The sequence below is a fragment of the Sorex araneus genome, chromosome 5 (assembly GCF_027595985.1).
Source record: "Sorex araneus isolate mSorAra2 chromosome 5, mSorAra2.pri, whole genome shotgun sequence".
Lineage (NCBI taxonomy): Eukaryota > Metazoa > Chordata > Mammalia > Eulipotyphla > Soricidae > Sorex > Sorex araneus.
Window position 1 is genome coordinate 93,604,384 of NC_073306.1, and position 22,580 is coordinate 93,626,963.

At 40.9% G+C, this 22,580-nt stretch overlaps 1 protein-coding gene across 1 annotated transcript in view; it reads left to right on the forward strand.

Annotated features, from left to right (window-relative positions):
• Window positions 1-21,250, forward strand: part of NGF (nerve growth factor) — an 81,168-nt gene extending 59,918 nt beyond the window's left edge. The window contains exon 3 of the mRNA XM_055139365.1: window positions 20,317-21,250. Within this exon, the coding sequence (XP_054995340.1) occupies window positions 20,317-20,379 (63 nt within the window). The 3' untranslated portion in view covers window positions 20,380-21,250. The remainder of the gene's footprint in view (window positions 1-20,316) is intronic.
• The last annotated feature ends 1,330 nt before the right edge of the window (window positions 21,251-22,580 follow it).

A 22,580-nucleotide genomic window follows, 5' to 3' on the forward strand; every position in this document is an offset into this window, starting at 1 on the left:
AATCCTACCTGGCATGCTCCAGGAAAGAGCTACTCGACTTCTAAGAGCTTCTTTTCCTCTGCCTGAAGGGTTTGGTGCCTATGGCAGCAAGGTGGGTGGCTGAGAATTTGAGCTCCTTAAAACTGCTCTTCAAAGCTGGTCCAAGAACCTTTCATGGCCTGTCCAGAGTAACCTGACCTCTGTTCCCACCAAGGAACTTGGTTATGTTCTCAGAGTCATCTTTGGCCATGAGTACAATAGTCCTAGCTCTCACTCCAACCACTGGGAATTTAACACTGCCCAGCCTGGTGTCCCACAAGGTCAAGACTCCCTTGACAAGGAGACTGTCAGAAATTGGCTCATATTATTCTGGAGATGTGATGGAGTCTCAAGGAGGTAGCAGCAGAAACTCATCCAAGGGGAAGTCAGAGACAGAGATGGGGTGTGTTGATTCAAGCCCAACAGGTATGGTCAGCAACAAGCCCCAGTAAAGGCTTATACCAAGCAGCACCAAGCTTGGCTTTGCTTGTAGGGAAAAAAGATTTGAGAAGAAGCAAAGCACCAACGGAGATGCCAGATGCAAAGCATTTCCCATCAAATCCACTCCATCTTCCTTTCTTCTCTGACCCTGCTTTATCTCCATAGTAGAAGGATGAAAATCACCTTCCTCAGAGTCTCATACTCCAAATGGGTTTAAACATCCCAGAGCAGGAATATTTTTCCCTGACTCAGGATGGCTTCCATAACTCTTGTGAGAGGGTAATCACTGTGAAAAATAGAAAATGTCAGTTAAGTGTATAATACAAGTAGCTTCCATAAGCCTCAGAGCTTGAGTCCCTTCAGCTTTAAGTAGATGAATTCCGCAGCCAAACCATGTCAGGAGTCACTTGAAGCATCTGAAAACTCCAGGCTAGATCCCTTGATGACCATATTTGGAGTTTCCACCTCTGGATCTCCCCCCATAAGAAGCCATATACAGTTTATTTACAGTTGGTCACATTTGAAGAATGTCATTTAAAAATAACAGCCAGTTCCAGTCCTTCCTTCTCTCTTTAGTTGGCTCCTTTCTGCATTTACAGCAGTTGATGATGTAATTGCAATCTCTCTTCTATAATACAATTTGAGTAAAATAGCACGCACACATACACACACACACACACACACACACACAATGAGACTTCAATTGCCCTAAGTGAAGCCTTTGCTAGAAAAAAGTTTGCAAAGAATTCAAGGCACTTAAAGTTATCAGAACAGATGGCCAGTTAGTTCTCTCTGAATTAATAGTTGCTGGAAGCACTAAAATCAAAGCAAATGTTTTTTGCATGTACTAGAAATTATATGTTAAGATAACTCAGTGAATTTGCTTGGTTTACATCTAGACTGTTGGTCCCACAGACTTGAAGCCTTAGGTAGTAAATGTAAATTTATCTCTGGAAAATATTTTATTTCAGAGATGTTTGAAGTTGTTTTTTAGGGTTTTCGTTTTCTAATGACATGATTCTAAACAGGAAAAGAGCCCAAAGACCAAAATGTGGGCAAAATTCCCTTTAAATTAGTCTTGCTTACTGGTTGCCACAGTCTCTGAATTCAGCACAAGCAAGGTCTTCAGCTGGGAAAGCTACCCATTTGCTGTTGGTTTTTTTCTGGACTTACCTTTCAATTGGTTCATTTTCCTGAGTTTTCTCCACATTTCAGGAAGCTTTTCCTTGGTACCTCCTATTAGACAAGACTTCTTTCCACTGAGAAATTACACTGGTATAATATTCATAACTGGAGAAAGTGATGATAAATCAGAGGTCTGTGAGCAAGAGGGCCCAACATACATCAAAGGGTCTGGATGACTTGTGGTAACAGAATGCAGAGCTCTACTCATTGAGAGATTTATTCTGCATCAAAATTAGTTGGGGCTTTATTGCACTGTGGCATGTATGTTACTGGCAAGACAGAAATTTAAGAGGGAAAATGATGTTTGACTTTTTATTCATTATAAAAGGATTTCTTCTACATAAGGCAATAGAGATACAATTAAAATGGAAAACCCAGAATCCACTGGAATGAGGAGAATATAAGGGAAAGATCAATATTTGAGTTACTATCATGGCTGCAATTGAATGAAGAGGGCTCTTTCTGGTGACTATATGACCTATAAGCAACGGAATGACCTGAGAACTATTTTTTATATGCCATGTACATTTTTTAAAATTTTACTGAATCACCATGAGATAGTTATAAGCTTTCATGTTTGGCTTACAATCAGACAATGACCAAGCACCCATCACTCTACCAGTGCACATTCCCCACCACCAATATCCCAGGTATACCCCCCTTTCCCACCCTCCCCCTGCCTCCATGTCAGACAATATTTCCCATACTCTCTCTCTACCTTTGAGCATTATGGCTTGCAACACAGACACTGAGAGGGCATCATGTTTGGTCCATTATCTACTTTTGGCACTCATCTCCCATCCCAACTGATTCCTCCAGCCATCAATTTCTTAGTGATCCCTTCTGTATTCCATCTGCCTTCTCCCTCCGCTCATGAAGCAGTCTTCCAGCTATGGGGCAATCCTCCTGGCCCTTGTCTCTACTGTCCTCGAGTGTCAGCTCATGTGATGTCATTCTATACTCCACAAATGAATGCAGTCCTTCTATGTCTGACCCTCTCTTTCTGACTCATTTCACTTAGCACGATACTCTCCATGTCTATCCATTTATAAACAAATTTCATGACTTCATCTTTCCTAACAGCCGCATAGTATTCCATTGTGTAGATGTACCGAAGTTTCTTTAACCAGTCATCTGTTTTAGGGCACTCGGGTTGGTTCCAGATTTTGGCTCTTGTGAACAGTGCTGCAATGAATATATAGGTACAGATGTCATTTCTACTGTGCTTTTTTGCATCCTCAGGATATAGTCCCAGAAGTGGTATTCAGGGTCATCTGGAAGCTCAATTTCTAGTTTTTGAAGGACTGTTCATATTCTTTTCCAGAAAGGCTAGACCAGTCGGCATTCCCACCAACAGTGAAAGAATGTCCCTTTTTCCCCACGTCCATGCCAGCACTGGTTGCTTTTGTTCTTTTGAATGTGTGCCAGTTACTGTGGTGTGAGATGATATCTCATTGTTGTTTTGATTTGTATCTCCCCTATGACTAGTGATGTGGAGCATTTTTTCATGTTCCTTTTAGCCATTTGTATTTCTTTTTTGAGGATACTTCTGTTCATTTATTCTCCCCGTGTTTTGATGGGGTTGGAGGCTTTTTTTCTTATACAATTCTATGAGTGTCTTGTATATCCTGGATATTAATCCCTTATCATATAGGTATTGGGTAAATATTCTTTCCCATTCTGTGGTCTCTTTCTGCATTTTGGTCACTGTTTCTTTTGAAACACAGAAGCTTCTTAGTTTGATGTAGTCCCATTTGTTTATGTTTGCTTCCACTTGCATGGTCATTGCTGTTTCATCCTTAAAGATGCTTTTAGCTTCTTGGTACCAGCAGCTGCTCACAGAAATGTCTCTAGACTGTGAAATAAGCCATAGCCCACACTGGCCGAGGAGGGGAAAGGTCTTTCTTTCTTGTTTTATTTTTTTTCCCTTTTCGGGGAAAGATGGCGTGGCGTCCACCATCTTATGAGGACCATTAAAGAGGTACAAACTTGGAGGCGCGGGAAAGGGGGAAAAAAATGAGGTATGAACTCGCAACAGCAGGACGGGGGCGATACTGGGCGCTCTCCGCTGAGATGCGACTCAGGTGGCCACACGTTTGTGTGGCTGCTCTGCAGCTGATCGACCATGATCCGGAGGTTAGCTAGTCTACTTTTGGTGCCAGCAGCTACTCACAGAAATGTCTGTAGACTGTGAACTAAGCCATAGCCCTGTGCTGCCCCAGGAAGAGAAATGATGCAATTCCTAACATAAATTTCCCTGGACTTAGTTACTAAAATACTAAAATACAGAAATCCCAAACTGCGTGGCCGCAATAGCTCTTCATTCTCAGCTATGGAAAACTAATTATCAAATGCTTTCTTTTCAGCAGGGCTGGATTTTTTTGGGGAAAACTCCAACAACAATAGTGAGTTTTGTGTTAAAATATGGAATGTAATCAAGGTAAAGAGAAAGTGGAGTGAAATTTATCAACTACCCAGGCGGGGGGTGGGGGATGGGAGGTATACTGGGGTTTTTGGTGGTGGAATATGTGCACTGGTGAAGGGATGGGTGTTCGAGCATTGTATAACTGAGACATAAGCCTGAAAGCTTTGTAACTTTCCACAGGGTGATTTAATAAAATTAATTAATTAATTATTTTTTAAAAAGGTGGTTTTAGCTTCAATGTCATGGAGAATTCTGCCTACATTTTCCTCCATGTACCTTATGGATTCAGGTCTGATGTTGAGGTCTTTAATCCACTTTGATCTGACTTTTGTGCCTGGCATTAGACAGAGGTCAGAGTTCATATTTTTGCATGTAGCTATCCAGTTTTCCCAGCACCACTTGTTGAAGAGGCTTTCCTTGTTCCACTTTACATTTCTTGCTCCTTTGTCAAAGATTAAATGGCCATATATTTGGGGGTCTGTGGCGGGGTATCCAACTCTGTTCCATTGATCTGCAAGTATGGTTTTAGCCCAATACCATGCTGTTTTAATTACTACTGCTTTGTAATAGAGTTTGAAGTTGGGGATGGTGACTCCACCCATCTTCTTTTTCCCAATGATTGATTTAGCTATTAGTGGGGGTTTATTGTTCCAAATGAATTTCAGGAGTGTTTCGTCTATTTCTTTGAAAAATGTTATGGGTATCCTGATAGGGACTGCATTAAATTTGTATAGTGCTTTGGGCAGTATTACCATTTTGATAATGTTAATTCTCCCTATCCATAAGCAGGGGATGTGTCTCCATTTCCCAGTCTACTCTTTTATTACTGGAAGTAGTGTTTCCTTGCATAGGTCCTTCACCTCTTTGGTTATGCTGATTCCAAGGTACTTGATTTTCTGAGGTACTATTGTGAACAGGATTGTTTTTCAATGTCTCTTTCTTCTCTTTCATTATTTGTATATAAGAAAGCCATGGACTTTTGGGTGTTGATTTTGTAGCCTGTCACTTTACTATATCAACCTATTGTTTCTAGGAGCTTTTCTGTATAGTCTTTAGGGTTTTCCAAATATAGTATCATATCGTCTGCAAATAGTGATGACTTGACCTTTTCCTTTCCTATCTTGATATTTTTTTCCTTGATATCTTTTTCTTGTCTAACTGCTATGGCTAGGACTTCCAGTACTATATTCAATAGGAGTGGTGAAAGCAAGCAACCTTGTCTTGTGCCCAATCCTAGAGGGAAGGCTTTTAGTTTTTCCCCATTGAGAATAATACTTGCTGAGAACTATTTATTTTTAACAAAGGTACTATTTTCAGGTGGCAAGTAGCAAAAGGTCCAGGAAAAAGCACTGAGCTTGGCTTCCCCCAGCACAAACATACTAGCTTACTAGCTGCCTAATTATTTCTGCCCTATACTTCTATCCCTGACCCTTTTTATTTTTTTTTATTTTTTGTTAAATGTTTTTAAGAGAATCACCCTGATAGAGTTAAAAACTTTCATGATTAAGTTTCTGTCATACAATGGTAGAGCACCCATCACTCCAGTGTGCATTTTCCACCACCAATGTTCCCAGTATCTCTCCCTCCACTCCTACCCCATTCCATCTTCCGCCTCTGCTATGGGCACCTTCCTTCTTATTGTCTCTTTACTTTGGGCATTATGGTTTTCAATATAGAAATTAAGAGGCTATCATGTTTGGTCCTTAGTCTACTTTCAGCACACATCTCCCATCCCAAACGATCCGTCCAACCATCATTTACTTAGTGATCCCTTATCCATCCTAACTGCCTTTTTGCCCAGCACATGAGGCTGTCTTCCAAACCGTGGAGCGATCCTCCTGGCCCTTATCTCTACTGTCCTTAGGTGTTAGTCTCATATTATCTTATTTTATATTCCACAAATGAGTGTAGTCCTTCTATGTCTGTCCCTCTCTTTATGACTCATTTCACTTAGCATGACATTCTCCATGACCATCCACTTACAAACAAATTTCATGACTTCATTTTTCCTGACAGCTGCATAGTATTCCATTGTGTAGATGTATCAAAGTTTCTTTAACCAGTCATCTGTTCTCAGGCACTCGAGTTGTTTCCAGATTCTGGCTATTGTGAACAGTGCCACAATGAACATACAAGTACAGATATCATTTCTACTTTTTTTGTAACCCCTGGATATAGTCCCAGAAGTAGTATTGCTGGGTCATATGGGAGCTCAATTTCTCAATTTCTAGTTTTTGGAGGAATGTCCATATTGTTTTCCAAAAAGGCAGGACCAATTGGCATTCCCACCAACAGTTAATGGGAATCCCTTTCTCCCTGCATCCACGCCAGTACTGGTTGTTCTTGTTCTTTTTTCTTTTTAATGAATCACCAAGACATACAGTTACAGACTTACAAACTTTCATGATTATGTTTCAGTCACACAATGATGGAGTACCCATCCCTCCACTAGTGCCCACTGTCCACCACCAATGTTCCCAGTATCCTTCCGCCACTTCCACTCTATCCCCCCTCTGCCTTTGTGGCAGGCACAATCCCTTTTACTCTCTCTCTCCTTTGGGATGTTATGGCTTGCAATATAAGTACTAAACAGTCATCATGTTTGGTCCATAGTCTACATTCAACATACATGTCCCATTCCGAGTGTGCCATCCAAGCATCATTTACTTAGTGATTCCTTTTCCCTCAGCATGTGACGCTGATTTCCAAGCTATGTAGCAATCTTCCTGGCCCTTATCTCTATTATCCTTGAGTGTTTGTCTCCCATGCTGTTACTTTATATTCCACAAATAAGTGCAGTTATTCTATGTCTGTCCCTCTCTTTCTGACTCATTTCACTTAGCATGATATGCTCCATCTCCATCCACTCATGTACAAATTTCATGATTTTATCTTTTCTAACAGCTGCATAGTATTCCATTGTGTAGATGTACCAGAGTTTCTTTAACCAGTCATCTGTTCTCAGGCACTCGGGTTTTTTTCCAGATTCTGGCTATTGTAAATAGTGCTGCAATAAACATACACGTGCAGATGTCATTTCTACTGTATTTTTTTGCATCTCCAGGGTATATTCCCAGAAGTGGCATTGCAGGGTCAAGTGGTAATACAATTTTTAGTTTTTTGAGAAACGTTCATATAGTTTTCCAAAAAGGCTGAACCAGTTGTCATTCTCACCAGCAGTGAAGGAGAGTCCCTTTCTCCCCACATCCACGGCAACACCGGTTGCTTTTGTTTTTTGGATGCGTGCCACTCTCTGTGGTGTGAGGTGGTATATTATTGTTATTTTGATCTGCATCTCCCTGATGATTAATGATGAAGAGCATTTTTTCATGTGCCTTTTGGCCATTTGGATATCTTCTTTGAGAAAGTTTCTGTTAGTTTCATCCCCCCCATTTTCTGATGGGATTGGATGTCTTCTTTTTGTAGATTTCAACCAGTACCTTGTATATCCTTGATATCAACCCCTTATCCGATGGGTATTGGGTAAATATCCTTTCCCATTCTGTAGACTGACTTTGTATTTTGGTCACTGTTTCTTTTAAGGTGCAGAAGCTTCTTAGTTTAAGATAGTCCCATTTATTTCTGTTTCCACTTGCTTGGCCAGTGGCATTTCGTCTTTGAAGATAGCTTTAGCTTCAATATTTGGTCGTGGTGTATGATCTATTTGATAAATTGTTAGATTCTATTTGCTAATATTTTGTTGAGGATCTTTGCATCCGTGTTCATCAAGGATATTGGCCTGTAATTTTCTCTTTTTGTGGTGTCTCTGTCTGCTTTTGGGTTTAGGGTGACATGTGCCTCATAGAAACTGTTTGGGTAAGTTTCTGTTTCTTCTATTTTCTGGAAAAGCTTTAAAATAACTGGCAATAAGTCCTCTTTAAATGTTTGAAGAATTCTCTAGTGAATCCATCTGGACCTGGACATTTTTTTCCTGTAAAGTTCTACCAGTGTCTTCAATACCCTGGATATTAATCCCCTATCTGATGGATATTGGGTAAATAATTTTCCCATTTCATGGGCTCTTTCTGTCTTTAGGTCACTGTAGTCACATTGGTTTGCCTTGGTTTCCACTTGCCTGGTCAGTTGTGTTTCATCCTTGAAGATGCTTTTAACTTCAATGTCATGGAGAGTTTGCACATTTTCCTCCAGGTACCTTATGGATTGAGATCTTTAATCCACTTTGATCTGACTTGTGTTTAGCCTTAGAAAGAGATCTGATTCATTTTTTTGCACTTAGCTGTCCAGTTTTCCAAGCATCACTTGTTGAAGAGGCTTTCCTTGCTCCACTTCATATTTCTTGCTCCTTTATCAAGAATTAAGTTATCATATAGTTGAGTGTCTGTGTCAGAATATTCAACTCTGCTCCATTGGTCTGTGAGTCTGTTTCTTTTTCTATAGCATGCTGTTTTAATTACTACTGCTTTGTAGTAGAGTTTGAAATAGGGGGAGGTGATGCCATCCATCTTCCCGATTGTTTTAGATATTAGTGTGGGTTTATTGCTCCATAAGAATTTCAGTAGTAGTCAGAAAGAGAGGGACAGACATAGAGGGACTGCACTCAGTTGTGGAGTGTAGGGTAGCATCATATGAGGCTGACACCCAAGAACAATAGATAAAAGGGCCAGGGGGATTGCCCCATAGCTGGAAGACTGCTTCATGAGTGGAGGGGAGAAGGCAGATGGAATAGAGAAGGGATCACTAAGAAAATGATGGCTGGAGGAATCAGTCAGGATGGGACATGTGTGCTGAAAGTAGATAATGGACCAAACATGATGACCTCTCAGTGTCTGTGTTGCAAGCTATAATGCCCAAAAGTAGAGAGAGAGTATGAGGAATATTATCTGCCATAGAGGCAGGGGGAGGGTGGGAAGGGGGGGTATACCTGGGATATAGGTGGTGGGGAATGTGCACTGGTGGAGGGATGGGTGTTTGATCATTGTGAGATTGTAACCCAAGCATGAAAGCTTGTAACTATCTCACGGTGATTCAATAAATTTTTTTTAAAAAAAAAAGAATTTCAGGAGGTTTTTTTTGTCTATTTCTTTGAAAAATGTCATGGCAATCTTTATAGGGACTGCATTGAATCTGTATAATGCTTTGGGGAGTATTGCGATTTTGACAACATCAATTCTCCCTATCTGTAAAGAACTACTCCTGTGTGTGAGGGATGTGTGTACATGGGTTCTCCAGGCAGCTCTCTCTCACTGCCCACTTTCGGTGCTCTTAAGCCTCTGTGTATGGACAGGATTTGGATGGCTGTAGGCGATGGGCAGGTGAAGGAATAATGAGGACCAGGCTGGTTGCTGCTTAGTTACCATTTATTCAATCTCTCATGTTTGTTCAATCTTTCATCTCTCCCATCTCACGCATTCTTCCTTCCTTGCCCCTCATTCCTCAATCCCAGCTCTCTGGATTCTGCTACTATTGCTTCTCTTGGATTCAGCCTCCCTGGATTCAGAGTCTCACTACTTCTCTTGGATTCTGACCCCCTTGAGAATCACTCCACCCCTATTTATAATCTCTCCACCTTGCCCTCCAGTCCAAGCTCTACCTGGTCTGGAAGCAAAAACAGCATAAGGAAACTCTTTCTTAAGGGTCAAGGAAAATACCACTTAAGTTGTTGTTCTCCTTTAGTTATTTTTGTATGGACACAGTAAGAGATGCATTGAAGCTTGTATTGTAGCTCTCCTGGGAACATCTTGCCACAGACTCAGACTACAGAGCTCAGGCCAGATTAATCATTCCTAATCCTAGAAGGGGCCAAATCTAGTTATTACTTTGTGGGTCATGACAGCATCTGTCCATGACCAAGCTCTTAACCTATAGTTAAGCATTAGGCACTTTGTCCAGGCCCATCTCGATGCCAGGGTAGCACAGAGCTCACCACTTGCCCTGGGTCCATCAAGTCCCTCGCCAGGATCCTGCTTTTGGGGGTGCTAAGAAGTAAGGGCATCTGAGGCTTAGGTTGAGATAACAGATGCCCAGGAGGAAAGTATCATTTAAAGTCAAATGACCCCCACATAACAAAAGCATAGCATTTACTACTGTCTTCCTGTGCCCATACAAAAAGGACATTGCTCTGAATATACTATTCAAAGAATTTAAGGAGAAGAGAAAAACAATATTTACAAGTCAACCAAGCACAAAGAAAAAAGTTACAAATAAACACAGAGGAAAGGGAGCACTGTGATGGGAACAACCCAACAAACCTAAACTACTTGAGGCTATGTTATCCTACACCTATCCATGAGCAGGGGATGTGACTCCATATCCTGGTGTCCTCTTTTATTTCTTAAAATAGTGTTGTGTAGTTTTCTTTGTATAGGTCCTTCACCTCTATAGTTTAGCTGATTCCAAGGTACTTGATTTGATAAGGCACTGTTGTGAACGGGATTGTTTTTTAATATCTCCTTTTTTCTCTTTCACTATTTATATATAGGAAAGCCATGGACTTTTGGGTATTGATTTTGCAAACTGCTACTTTACTATACAAAACTATTGTTTCTAGGAGCTTTTCTGTAGAGTATTTAGGAATTTATAAGCCTAGTATCATGTCATCTACAAATAGTGATGACTTTATTTCTTCTTTTCCTAGCTGGATGCCCTTGATATCTTTTTCTTACCTAATGCTATGGCAAGTACTTCCAATACTATACTGAATAGAAGTGGTGAGAGTGGGCAATCTTGTCTTGTTCCTGATCTTAGCGGGAAGGTTTTTAGTTTTTCCCCATTGAAAATAATGCTTTCTGTGTGCTTAAAGTAGATGGCTTTGACTATATTGAGGAAACTTTCTTAGACTCACACTTTGCTGAGAGATTTTATCCTAAATGGATGCTGGATTTTGTCAAATGCCTTCTCTGCATCTCTTTATATAATCATATGATTTTTATCTTTCCTTTTATTGATATGGTGTGTTACGTTGATTGACTTGCAAGTGTTGAACCATCATATATCCCTGGTGTCAATTCTACTTAGCCGTGGTGTATGATCTTTTTGATGAGTCGTTGGATCCTATTTGCAGTATTTTGTTGAGAATCTTTGCGTCTGTATTCATCAGGGATATCAGCCTGTAATTCTCTTTTTTTGTGGTGTCTCTGTCTGCTTTTGGCATGAGGGAGATATTTGCCTCATAGAAACTATTTTGGAAGTGTTTTTGATTCTTCAGTTTCTTGGAAAAGCTTAAACAGGATTGGGAGTAGGTCCTCTTTAAATGTTTGGGAGAATTCATTAGTGAATCCATCTGGGCCAGGACTTTTGTTTTGGGGAAAGACTTTTTATTACTATTTCAATTTCCTTGATGGTGATAGGTCTGTCCAGGTCTTCTTGGTTCAGCCTCAGGAGGCTAAAAGGAATCCAGGAATTTATCCATTTCGGCGAGGTTCTCTTGTTTCATGGTATAAAGCTTCTCAAAGCAATCTCTGGTTATTCTTTGAATTTCTGTGGGTTTTGTTGTGATATCCCCCTTTTTGTTTCTGATTCTTTTTGTTATTTATTTATTTATCTCTCCTTTCCTTTGTGAGTCTTCCTAGTGGTTTATTGATCTTGTTTATTTTCTCAAAGAACCAGCTCTTGGTTTCATTGATGTTTCAAATTGTTTTTTGGGTTTCCATCCCGTTAATTTCTGCTCTAAGTTTTATTATTCCTTTCCTCATGCCTGGTTTAGCTTCCTTTTGTTGGTAATTCTCCAAGATCTTAAACTGTGAGGTTAAGTAACTTATGTGTGCTTGCTCTTCCTTCCTGAAGAATGCTTGTAGAGCCACAAAGTTTCCTCTGAACACAGTTTTTTCCTTGTCCCATAAGTTCTGGTAACTCATGTCTTCATTCTCATTTCCAGGAATCTTTTTATTTCCTCTTTGACTTCTTTTCTAAGCCACTGATTGTTCAGTAGTGATCTGTTTAATTTCCAGGTATTTGGTTTGATTTTCTGTTTGTGTGTGCGATTCATTTCTATTTTCAGTGCATCGTGGTCTGAAAAGATCATTGGTAGAATTTTTATCCTCTTAATTTTATGGAAGTATGTTTTGTGGTCTATCTTGGAGAATGTCCTATGTGCACTTGAGAAGAATGTGCATTCAGCTTTTGGGGGATTAAATGTCCTACACATATATCTACTAAACTTATGTATTCCATTTCTTCCATCAGATAAAATATGTACTTGCTGAGCTTCAGTCGGGTTGGTCTATTAACAGGTGTTAAAGCGGTATTAAAGTCCCCAACTCTAATCGTGTTGCTATTAATGTCTTTCTTCAAGTCTATGAGTAGTCATTTTAAATATCTTAAAATAATGGTTCTTCATTAGGTACATACACATTTAGGAGTGGGAGTTTTTCATGATGTACAGATACTTTGATCATTAAGAAATGATCTTCACTGTCTCTTGTAACCTTCTTCAGTCTGACTTCTATGTGGTCTGATACTAGTATGGCTAGTGCACCTCTTTTTGAGGGAGTTATTTGCTTGTAGAATTGTTTTCCATCCTTTCACATTGAGTCTGTATTTACTCTGACTGTTCAGATATGATTTCTTGCAGGCAGCAGAATGTTGGGTTCAATCTTCTGATCCATCATGTCACTCTGTGTATTTTAATTGGTGGACTTAGCCCATTGACATTGAGAGAGATGATTGTTATGGAGTTTGTCCCATCTTTCTGCCAAAGTTTGGTGTATTTGAGGAGCTTGTCTTGTCTTAAAGTAGCTTGTTTATTTGTTCTTGCAACCATGGTTTTAAATCTATGGGGCTGTAGCAATAGCACTGTGGGTAGGGTGTTTGCCTTGCTCGTGGCCAACCCGGGTTCGATCCTATGTCCCTTTCGATTCCTATGTCCCTCTCAGAGAGCCCGGCAAGCTACCGAGAGTATCTCACCCACATGGCAGAGCCTGACAAGCTACCCATGGCATATTCGGCATGCCAAAATCAATAACAAAAAGTCTCACAATGGAGACGTTACTGGTACCACTTGAGCAAATTGATGGGATGACAGTGACAGTGACAGTGAAGTTCCTGAGTTGTTTTTTGTGAAGCTGTGTGTTATTCCTTCTTATCTGAATGAGATTCTAGCTGGGAAAAGTATTATTGTTAAGACATTTATTTCATTGGGTTTTTTTCATTATATCCCACCACTGTTTTTGGGCCCTGAGGGTTTCATCAGATAAGACAGCTGTGAATCTTAAGGATGCTCCTTTATAAGCAATTTCTTACTTTGATCTTGCTGCTTTCAGAATTTCATCTCTGTCTATGGTTTCTGTCGTTCTGGTAAGGGTGTGTTTGGGAGTATTTTTATTTGTATTTCTCTCAGCTGGTACTCTTTGAACCTCCTGAATCTGTTTGCATATCCTCTTCAGCTCTGGGATGTCTTAGCAATGAAGTCTTTGACAGTTCCTCTTCATTAGGGTTTTCTTCCTGTCCCTCTGGGACTCCAATGATGTTTTTATTATTACTCTTGGCTTTATTCCGATTTTCTCTTGATATCTATTGGCTTATTTTGAGGCTCCTTTCCATTTTCTGCTGTTGTCTGGAGATTCTGTGCACCTCATCTTGGAGCTCACCGATTCTGTCCTCAGCAGCTGTTACTCTGTTGTTGAGGTTTTCCACTGAGTTTTTCATCTCACCTACCAAGTTTTTTAGGTAGGTGAATTTCTGCTTGTCATTTCTGCTTGTATTTTTTCTAGCATTTTCCTCACTTCTGCTCTCATATCCTCTTGTATTATATCGGCAGTGCTTTTCATTACTTCATTGAACTCTTTATACATTCTTAACAGCTCCATTCTAAATTCCTTATCTGAGAGGTTATGTAGTCCATTATTACTGTTTAATTCATGTGGGCTAGCAACTTTGATCATTAAGCCTGGTGAGTTTCTGCATTGTTTTACCATTGTGACCTTTGCGTTTTGTAGGTTTTTTCCCCGTGACTTGTATGTGTTGGCCTTTGCAGTTGGGCTATCTTTCTGTGTTATTGTGTCTTATTGATAGATAAAGAAATTTGAGGTCTGGGTTAACTAATACCTCAAATGTGGGGGCAACTGAGTAACTTCTTTGCACAGACCCAATTGTGTCCACGTGGTTTTGTGGTTAGAGATTTTAAGGGTACACCATGAGGGGTAGATCTGGGGGTGACACTGGGGGTCCACACACCTGGTTGGAGAAGTTAGGTCGTGTTCCAGGGGTGGTGTCTGGTGGGGAGGGCGGTTCCCAGGCGAGATGCTGAGAGAAGGAGCTTCCCTTCGGATGAAGAGCCAGGTTGGGAGCCGGGGTGCAGCGCAGGCCACTGGAGTCCACATACACCTGGTTGGAGAAGTTAGTTCGGTGCTCTAGGGTCAGCAGTTCCTGCCCCTTTTTACAAGAGCAAATGAAACCCTAGATCCCAGGAGATAGTAGAGTTAGTATAGGGGTTGTATATACCTGATTCCAGTTCTATCCCAAGAACCATATTACCTCCTTAGCACCATTGGGGTGATCCTAGGGTGTCTGGCACTACAGGGTCTGAGAAGCATCATATTCTTGCACCCAATCATTCAATTGAATAGCCTGATTGGTCAAGAATAACCAATAGTGGCCATTGGGACGCCCAAACACTGCTTGAGAATCCTGCATGAAAGAAACCTTATTTCATTCATTCATTGTGTCTAGACTTTGATCGGCTTTTGTGCACCCAGTGTGATATTGGATAGCATGGATGCGAGAAGGCACATACTCATGTTGAACTCAGAATCTTTCCCTGACATCTCCACCCATTTACCTGTCCTCAAGAGGAAATCTCTGAAACAATGCATAGAGCAAACCCATGCCTCTTTCCATATGACAAATCATTGGAAATGGCTATTATGTTCCACCACCTAAGTCTTTTATTTCCCAGACTAAACATTCCAAGGTCCTTCCATCATTCTTGTGTGATAGGGTTTCCAATTCCCTCACCATGATGACCAGCTTCCTCGGGACATACTCTAATTTGACTACGTTCCTTTCAAAATGTGGTGTCTAGAGGAAATACAATACTCCAGATGTGGACTAACTGGCACTAATTATAGTGGAACTATTAACTCCTTTGATCTACAGAGAATATTTCTTTTAATGGAGTCTAACATTGCAAAAACCTTTCCAATGACCACATCACTCTGAAATTTCACTTTGAGTTTATGATAAATAGCATCTCCTTGGTTTTGTTCTGTTCTTATTGTTAAACCAGGACTCCTCCATATTGCATTTTTGTTGATGATTATTTAGCTTAAACACAGGAATGTGGCTGACTACTGGTGAGACTTAAAGTCTTTGTGTGCAGAAACTGTGTATAATGCATCATGGGATTCCAGAGTCTAGCACAGTGCCTGAATCACTGATCTTGTGCTATATCTTCTAGAAGTTGTCTCCTACCACAATAAGAACTTAAAGAGCAAAGATACCATACCAAGAATGCACTTGATCATATAGCATTGGCCTTGAATCCTTATATAACCTGCCACTCTGCCAACCTACACTAGAACACTTCTGCCCTTTGTAGGTCTGTTGTGAATTTATCCAAACAAGCCCAAATGATGGAAAACACACACACACACACACACACACACACACACACACTGAAACTGGGTTGACTACAACAGTGTTTGTTCAGCTCAGCCCTATTTATGATTGCATTATTCCACCTGATAGGAGTCCCTCCCCTTCTATACTGGTCACCTAGAGAGAAGAGGGGGGGAAGTCTTGAGCTCCCTCTAGAGGTTCAAGGCCAGGACTGGTGAGAGACACTCAATACAGGGATTTGATCTTGTGTTCATCCTACAGCTTGATCTGGGAATCCAACATACAGGTCACTTCCCTCAACCATTCAGAGGATCATGACTTGTGAAACAATCAGGCTAAAATAGAGGATGTGAAGAAAACACCAATGTTTGTGGTCTTGGCTCAAGGAAGCCACTGCAGAGGGATTTTGCCTGAACATTAGAGTGTTAAGAGCTAAATCCTCATTTGTTTGTTCACTTGCTTTGGTCAGTTTAGGACCAGAGGCAACTACCCACTAACTTCCAGGTCTCCAGTTTTCTTAATTTGAACTTTAACTTCTTACTTATTTGTTTATGCAAGCAAGTCAATGGTTGTAAACTTTATGGGGAACAGTGAGAGAATGAGACTTACCTGCTAGTAAGGAGAAAGATAACCCACAAAGTGCTTAACTCTGCAAGTAAAATGCATTTAACCTGAGGCTTGGAAGAGGAATAGGATTTTGAGTAGGAGCATATTACCAGGCAAATAGACATCCCAGACAGAGATCACAGTATTTTTAAAGTTATGGGACAAAGAAAAGCATGGAAAAAAGAATAACTCAAGAAAGGTGCCAGAACAGAGATTATGCCTGAAATAAATGTAGGTTTCAGTTGTGAAAACTTTTGAACACCATTTTCTAGAGTTCAAGTATTATCTCCTAGGCTATGTCAAACTTTCAAAAAGTGCTAACATATGCTTTTAAAAGGTCACCCAGGCATCCATATGGGGGGTAATGTATACGTTATGTGCAACATATAATGTATAATGATGCAGAACCAAAGCCAGTATAACTCATTTGATGTCACAATGGGTCAGTACATAAACATTTGGTGGTTCACATATGATGTTATCTTGATTTGTTTGACATAAACATCTAAACCTTAAGGAAAATTACTGAATCTTAATAAAGGCAGTTAGAGTTGGTTGAGTTTTCCCAGAATTTGTTAATAAGATACTAGTTCTATGAGATATAAGTCAGGTAGGAAGAGAATATCTGCCAACAGAGTTTAGGGAAAGATATTATATGTTATTGTCCATAGAGAGTGAGGTGACCTGACAGGTAGCCTAAAGCAGAAAAAGTGCTTCCATATTTCTGTAAAAAAATTTAAGGGACACATATCTAGCTACTGGCTTCCTTTTTATATCACCTTTTAAAGACTACTATATCACCTTTTAAATTATATATATCTATAAATACTATATCACCTTTTAAATTCTACTTCATGGAGCGGGGAGAAAGGGCTGCAAAGTTTAAGATGAGAACTCCCAGAACAACCACCAACTGGGTGCTGTTTGACACTATTGACACAATATGGGAAGATGCCATCTTTGACAACATCGATGAGGAATATGATCGACTGGTTCAGCACCTCCATGATTGTATGAGGAATGCCGAGAGAGAGAAAGCTACAGAACGACTCCTGTCTTTGGAAACTCTTGAGCTCGTACACCAATGTGGTCTGGTGTGAGCCTCAGGCAATCACAAGCTAGTGTCTGATCTCTCAAAGCTGTGCAGAGAAGTGATAACGGAAGACCTCGAAGAGAAGAGCAGTAGTGCTGACCAATGAGGCAGAAGCCAGGAAAAGTATTTGCAACACCCGCCTGCATTTGCCAACTATAGTATTTGCCAACTATAAGACCAAGATGACTGCCCTCCGACATCCTGATGGATGTATCACATCTTCCAGAAAGCAATGGAAAAGGTTATCCACAACTTCTACTTGGATCTCTTCGATAGCCACGTCCACCTGCCCACTGACCAAATTCCACAGGATGGATATGTTGTTCCTAGCGTTCTCCCTTCCAAAATCCTCCATGCCATTTTGTTAGTGAAGAAGCTTACAGAACCCAGTCCAGACAAGGTCAGACCCAAACACCTAAAGAATCTGCTGCTAGTACTCGTCAATACACTGGCTTGGCTCTTCACATGCTACTAGTCTGAATGCAAGTTTCTGTCCCAATGAAAAACCAGCAATACCATCCTGTTGTACAAGAAGGGAGACATCCACGAAATCAGCAACTATTGCCTGATCTGCCTGTTGTCCGTTGTCTACGAGTTATTCACTCAAGTCATCCTCAATAGAATTGGTAGAATACTAGACAAAGGACAACCATGTGAGCAAGCTAAATTCCATAAATGATTCAGCACGATCGACAATATCCACACGGTGACCAAGCTCATTGAGGTTTTGCGAGAGTTCAAGATGCCACTCTAACATTCATTGATTTAAAGAAAGCCTTTGATTCTGTTGAGACTGAAGCATCATTGAAGCCCTAGCCAAATAGGGTGTTCAAACTCAGTACATCAGGATCCTCCATGAGCTATATTACAGATTCACCACCAGGATCTCACCATTCTACAAGTGATCATCAATGTAAAGAGAGGGGTTCAGCAGGGTGACACCATTTCATCGAAACTCTTCAGTGCCACCCTCAAGAACATCATGTGATGACTGGAATGAGAAGGAATGGGAGTGAAGATAGATAGTTGGCAACTACACCACCTCCGCTTTGCTGATGACATCATTCTAATAACACCAAACATTAGCCAAGTGGCACAAATGCTGGCTGACTTCTGCCATGAGTGTGGAAAGGTCAGACTACAGCTGAATCTCATGAAGATAATGTTAATGAGAAATGAACTAGTTCCTGACGTTCCACTTGCTTGCAACAGAATGAACATCTCCGAATGCACAGTTATGTGTACCTAGTTCAAGAACTCAACATGATGAATGACCTGGCACTTGAGATGTGCAGGAGGAAGAGAGTGGCATGGAATGCCTTCACAAACATCAAAGAAGTTGTTAAGAGGATGAAGAACCTCCGGCTCTGGGCACATCTTTTCCAACCAAAGAAGTTGTTAAGAGGATGAAGAACCTCCGGCTCTGGGCACATCTTTTCCAACTCCACCGTTCTTCAAGAACTAACATACACACTAACCTGGGCCCTACGAAAACAGGATAAGGACGCTATTCGGGTCTCCCAAAGAGAAATTGAAAGAGCTATGCTTGGAATATCACATTTCACTCAATTGAGAGAAGGAATCCGGAGTTCCAATCTCCATCGATGATTGAGAATGCTGTCCCATTTGCCAAGGCACCAAGATGGGCCAGACATGTAATGTAATTTGGAGGTGACCACTGGACTAGAGCTGTTACCAACTGGATTCCATAGGACATCAAAAGAAGACATGGCCGCCCACCTACAAGATGGTCAGATTTTTTTTCAAGACCCTGAATGAATGGTTTGAGGTTCTTCGTGTTCCTGGAGCAAGCAGACACTATTGGGCTACACTAGCACACAACAGGGACAAATGGAGAAGTTACTGGCACCCGCTCAAGCAAATCGATGAGCAACGGGATGACAAGGGATACAAGTGATACTAAAACAAGTGATATTGGCATTGTCTGAGCACACATAGCTTCCAACAGGAAAGTACATGGTCTCAAATTCAGGCGGGCAGCAGGAAAAATTAACAATTTGAGTATTGATTGTACCACAATCAAACCATCTTCTAGATAAACGACTATGGTTAGTACCAGGCAGGCAAATCAAGGTAAGGAGCACATTCAAGAGTCCAGGCTAAGTTTGAAATAAGAGTGAGTACTGAGCATGTGACTGAGTGGTAGAGCACTTTTTCTGCATGCATGAGGCTCTGGATTCAATTTCTGGCATGGTGTAGTCCTCCAAGAACTGTTAGGAACCACCCCCAAGCACTGACCTAATTGCATTTCCCTAGCACTGCTGGGTATGTCCCAAAATTTAAAAACATAATTAGTAACTTTGGAAAAAATTATAAGTGACCAGGGCAGAGAAGAGCAGAGAGGTCCAGGAAGTAAGTGTGCAACAGTGACCCTGTGATGGGAGAGTCCTTGACTAGCAAGATAAGGAAACTGAATCTGTTGTTGGTCCTGGTCTAAAAAGAAGATCCCATGGAAAAACAGGTCCGAAATCAAGCAAGGACAGAATAGATTGTTTAAGATCAGGGTGTGAATAAAACCAATGTGCCTATATATTTTTCCATTAATGGAAATGGGTATCTTAGAACATTCTTTTTTGGAGTGGGGATAGAGACTCCCAAGTAGTATTCGGAGGACTGTGGGGGGACTCCCAGTGATACTCAACCAACCTGGATAGATGGTTCAGTGCAATATAGTGCTACTCTGGCCCAGTAATCTTGAGGACCACCAAAGCCACACCAGGCAGTATTGATACAAGGGGTAGGGGGCCATAGGTTTCTGAGGATAGAACTCAGATATTTGTGTATGTACCACTGAGATATCTCTCTGATCTTCAAAAAATCATCTTCTGATATGTGAGTGTATAGTGGAAGACCTGGAAGGGGGGTGGTGGACTGTTCCTTTGCATTAAGGCACAGCACCTGCTTAGGCAATGTTAGCCCCACAGAGATGACTGAGTCCTTCCCCTGGACTCTAAGTTTCATGATAGAAATCACTGATTTCTTTTCTTTTTTTTCTTTTTTGGGTCACACCCAGTGGTTCTCAGGACTTCTGGCTCTGCACTCAAGGATCACTCCTGGAAATGATGTGGGGGATTGAATCTGGGTCGACCATATTCAAAGCAAGAGTTTGCCAATGTACTATCTTTCCAGCCCCAGGAATCATCTGATTTATCTCAATTACTCCAGCTTCCCACATAGAACTTGGTTCAACTCTAGGCACTCCAGTAAGGTTTTCTGAACACAGGATTGGTAAGATGATGTAATCATCCACATTGTCAAGCTGCCTTGACCTATATATTCCAAAGGGAATTCTACCTGGTCATCAGATTTCTTCTCAGAGAGACCCTCCTTTACAGTGGAAATATCTGAAGATTTCATGATCCTTGAGATGTCAACTTCCAAACTCAATAGAAGAATGGTATCAAAAGAAAAAGCTCATCAACACCCATATGGACACTGGTTAACCTCTTCTGCCCCTTCTTTGTGCTATCCATTTCAATTCTAGGAAGCTATGTGAGCAGGAAACACAGGCTCACATGAAGCCTTCCCTATAAGTTGTCTTATAAAACTTTTTATGATAATCTAGAGTTTCATCAGAAAAATATAAACTTACAAATTCATATTGTGTTATTTTAAAGTATTTTGTTCTGCGTAGCATCTATAAGCAAGAAAGTGTTTGGGACTGATCATCCTTCCACATAAGGGAGGGGAGGTACCTGGACTCACAGTGGAGACAATTCATCTCCCACCAACTGCCAAGAAAAAAAAGTGGGCACCCAACAGGCCAGTTGCTGGAGGCTTTAAAGCATAGGAAATCTAGCAGTACCCCTCCAAACAGAGCAGGAGTGGGTTCAGAACGATCACCATGCCTCCAACAGCTGTGTCTGCAGAGAGACAAGGACTTGAAACTGCAGTTTGTATTTTCAGACATGAGATTAAAGATGGAAACCAGGTCCTTGGCACACAAGTTAAAAATAAATGGATTCTGTCATACTACTAGGTGAATGTACTTAATGTCACTGAACTGGGTACTTTTAAGAATGATTCAAGTGGTTAGCTTTGTTATATATATTTTACCATAATCTTTCTTAATGAGTAAGTAGAGGAAGGGAGCAGGGAGGAAGAATGCAATGAAATTCTGTATGACTTACACAGAGGGAGGTAGACCATGACATAATTATTCCAGACAACTTTTATTTAGTTTTAAATTTCAACTTAGACCCCACATTGTGATTGTATTCCTTGCATCTATTTTCCTGGTCACTGGACATATGCTGTCCAACAAGAAGCAAAGAGAGAACCACAGACACTGAGGTCTCTGGCAGGAGGAGCAAAGGCTCCCACCAATCCCTCAATATATATATATATATATATATATATATATATATGTGACAGACGGTAACTGGTCAAGCTCTGTGTTGTGCTGAGCTCAGCCAGGTACTGCTCTCTTGACCCACCACATGAGTATCGGGTCTGGTAATGACTGTCTAATACTCAGGGACACACAGACACTTCTCAATGTGCACACCTGGCATCTTATCCTCAGACAGTCTCAGTTTTATGAGTCTATCCATGTTTGAAGAGATAAGCATTCTCAGCTCAGGGTCATTCCCTGTTCTCAGGAACAAACTGACATAAGTGATTGTATTTATCTGAATGTGTGCATATTTCTGTGTCTGTGTTGTTCCAGGGATCGAACCCAAGGCCTCACACACCCATACAAGGCAAGTGCTCTCCCACTGTATCCTATCTCTAGTACAAAAATGAAAGTATTTAATGTCTGTAGAAGGATTTACAAGAATAGACTTGAAAAGATCTACTTTCAGATGGTGGTGATATTTGCTGCCTACTGCTCCCAGTTGAACATTGGTGATATGACAGTATCTAGTGGCATTGAGAAAAGGACTTCTCAGCTCCTTTCCCTGGAAGAGGCTCACTTCCCACTTAGCAAATACGGTGCCAGGTCCTGGAACTATAGAGATAAAGTGGGCAAGACCCCATGGTAAGAATGCTGCTTGGCCTCAGACCTTGTGCCTACAGGCTTTGACTTCTGGTAGAAGATCTAGAAATCAAGGCTGACTAATCTCAGATCAATTCATATACCATTACTCAAAGCCCCGATAGGTAAGCCCCCTGCTTCAGACTCACAAAAGAATCCTCAAAAACCTCATTTATTACACTTCCCTCTGGACTTAACCAAAATTTGACATTTCCTGCAGACTTTACCTCCTGATCCCAGACAAAGGTGGGAGTGGAAAAAGTGGTCTTGTGTCCCACGGTGCTTTTAGAATATTGTTC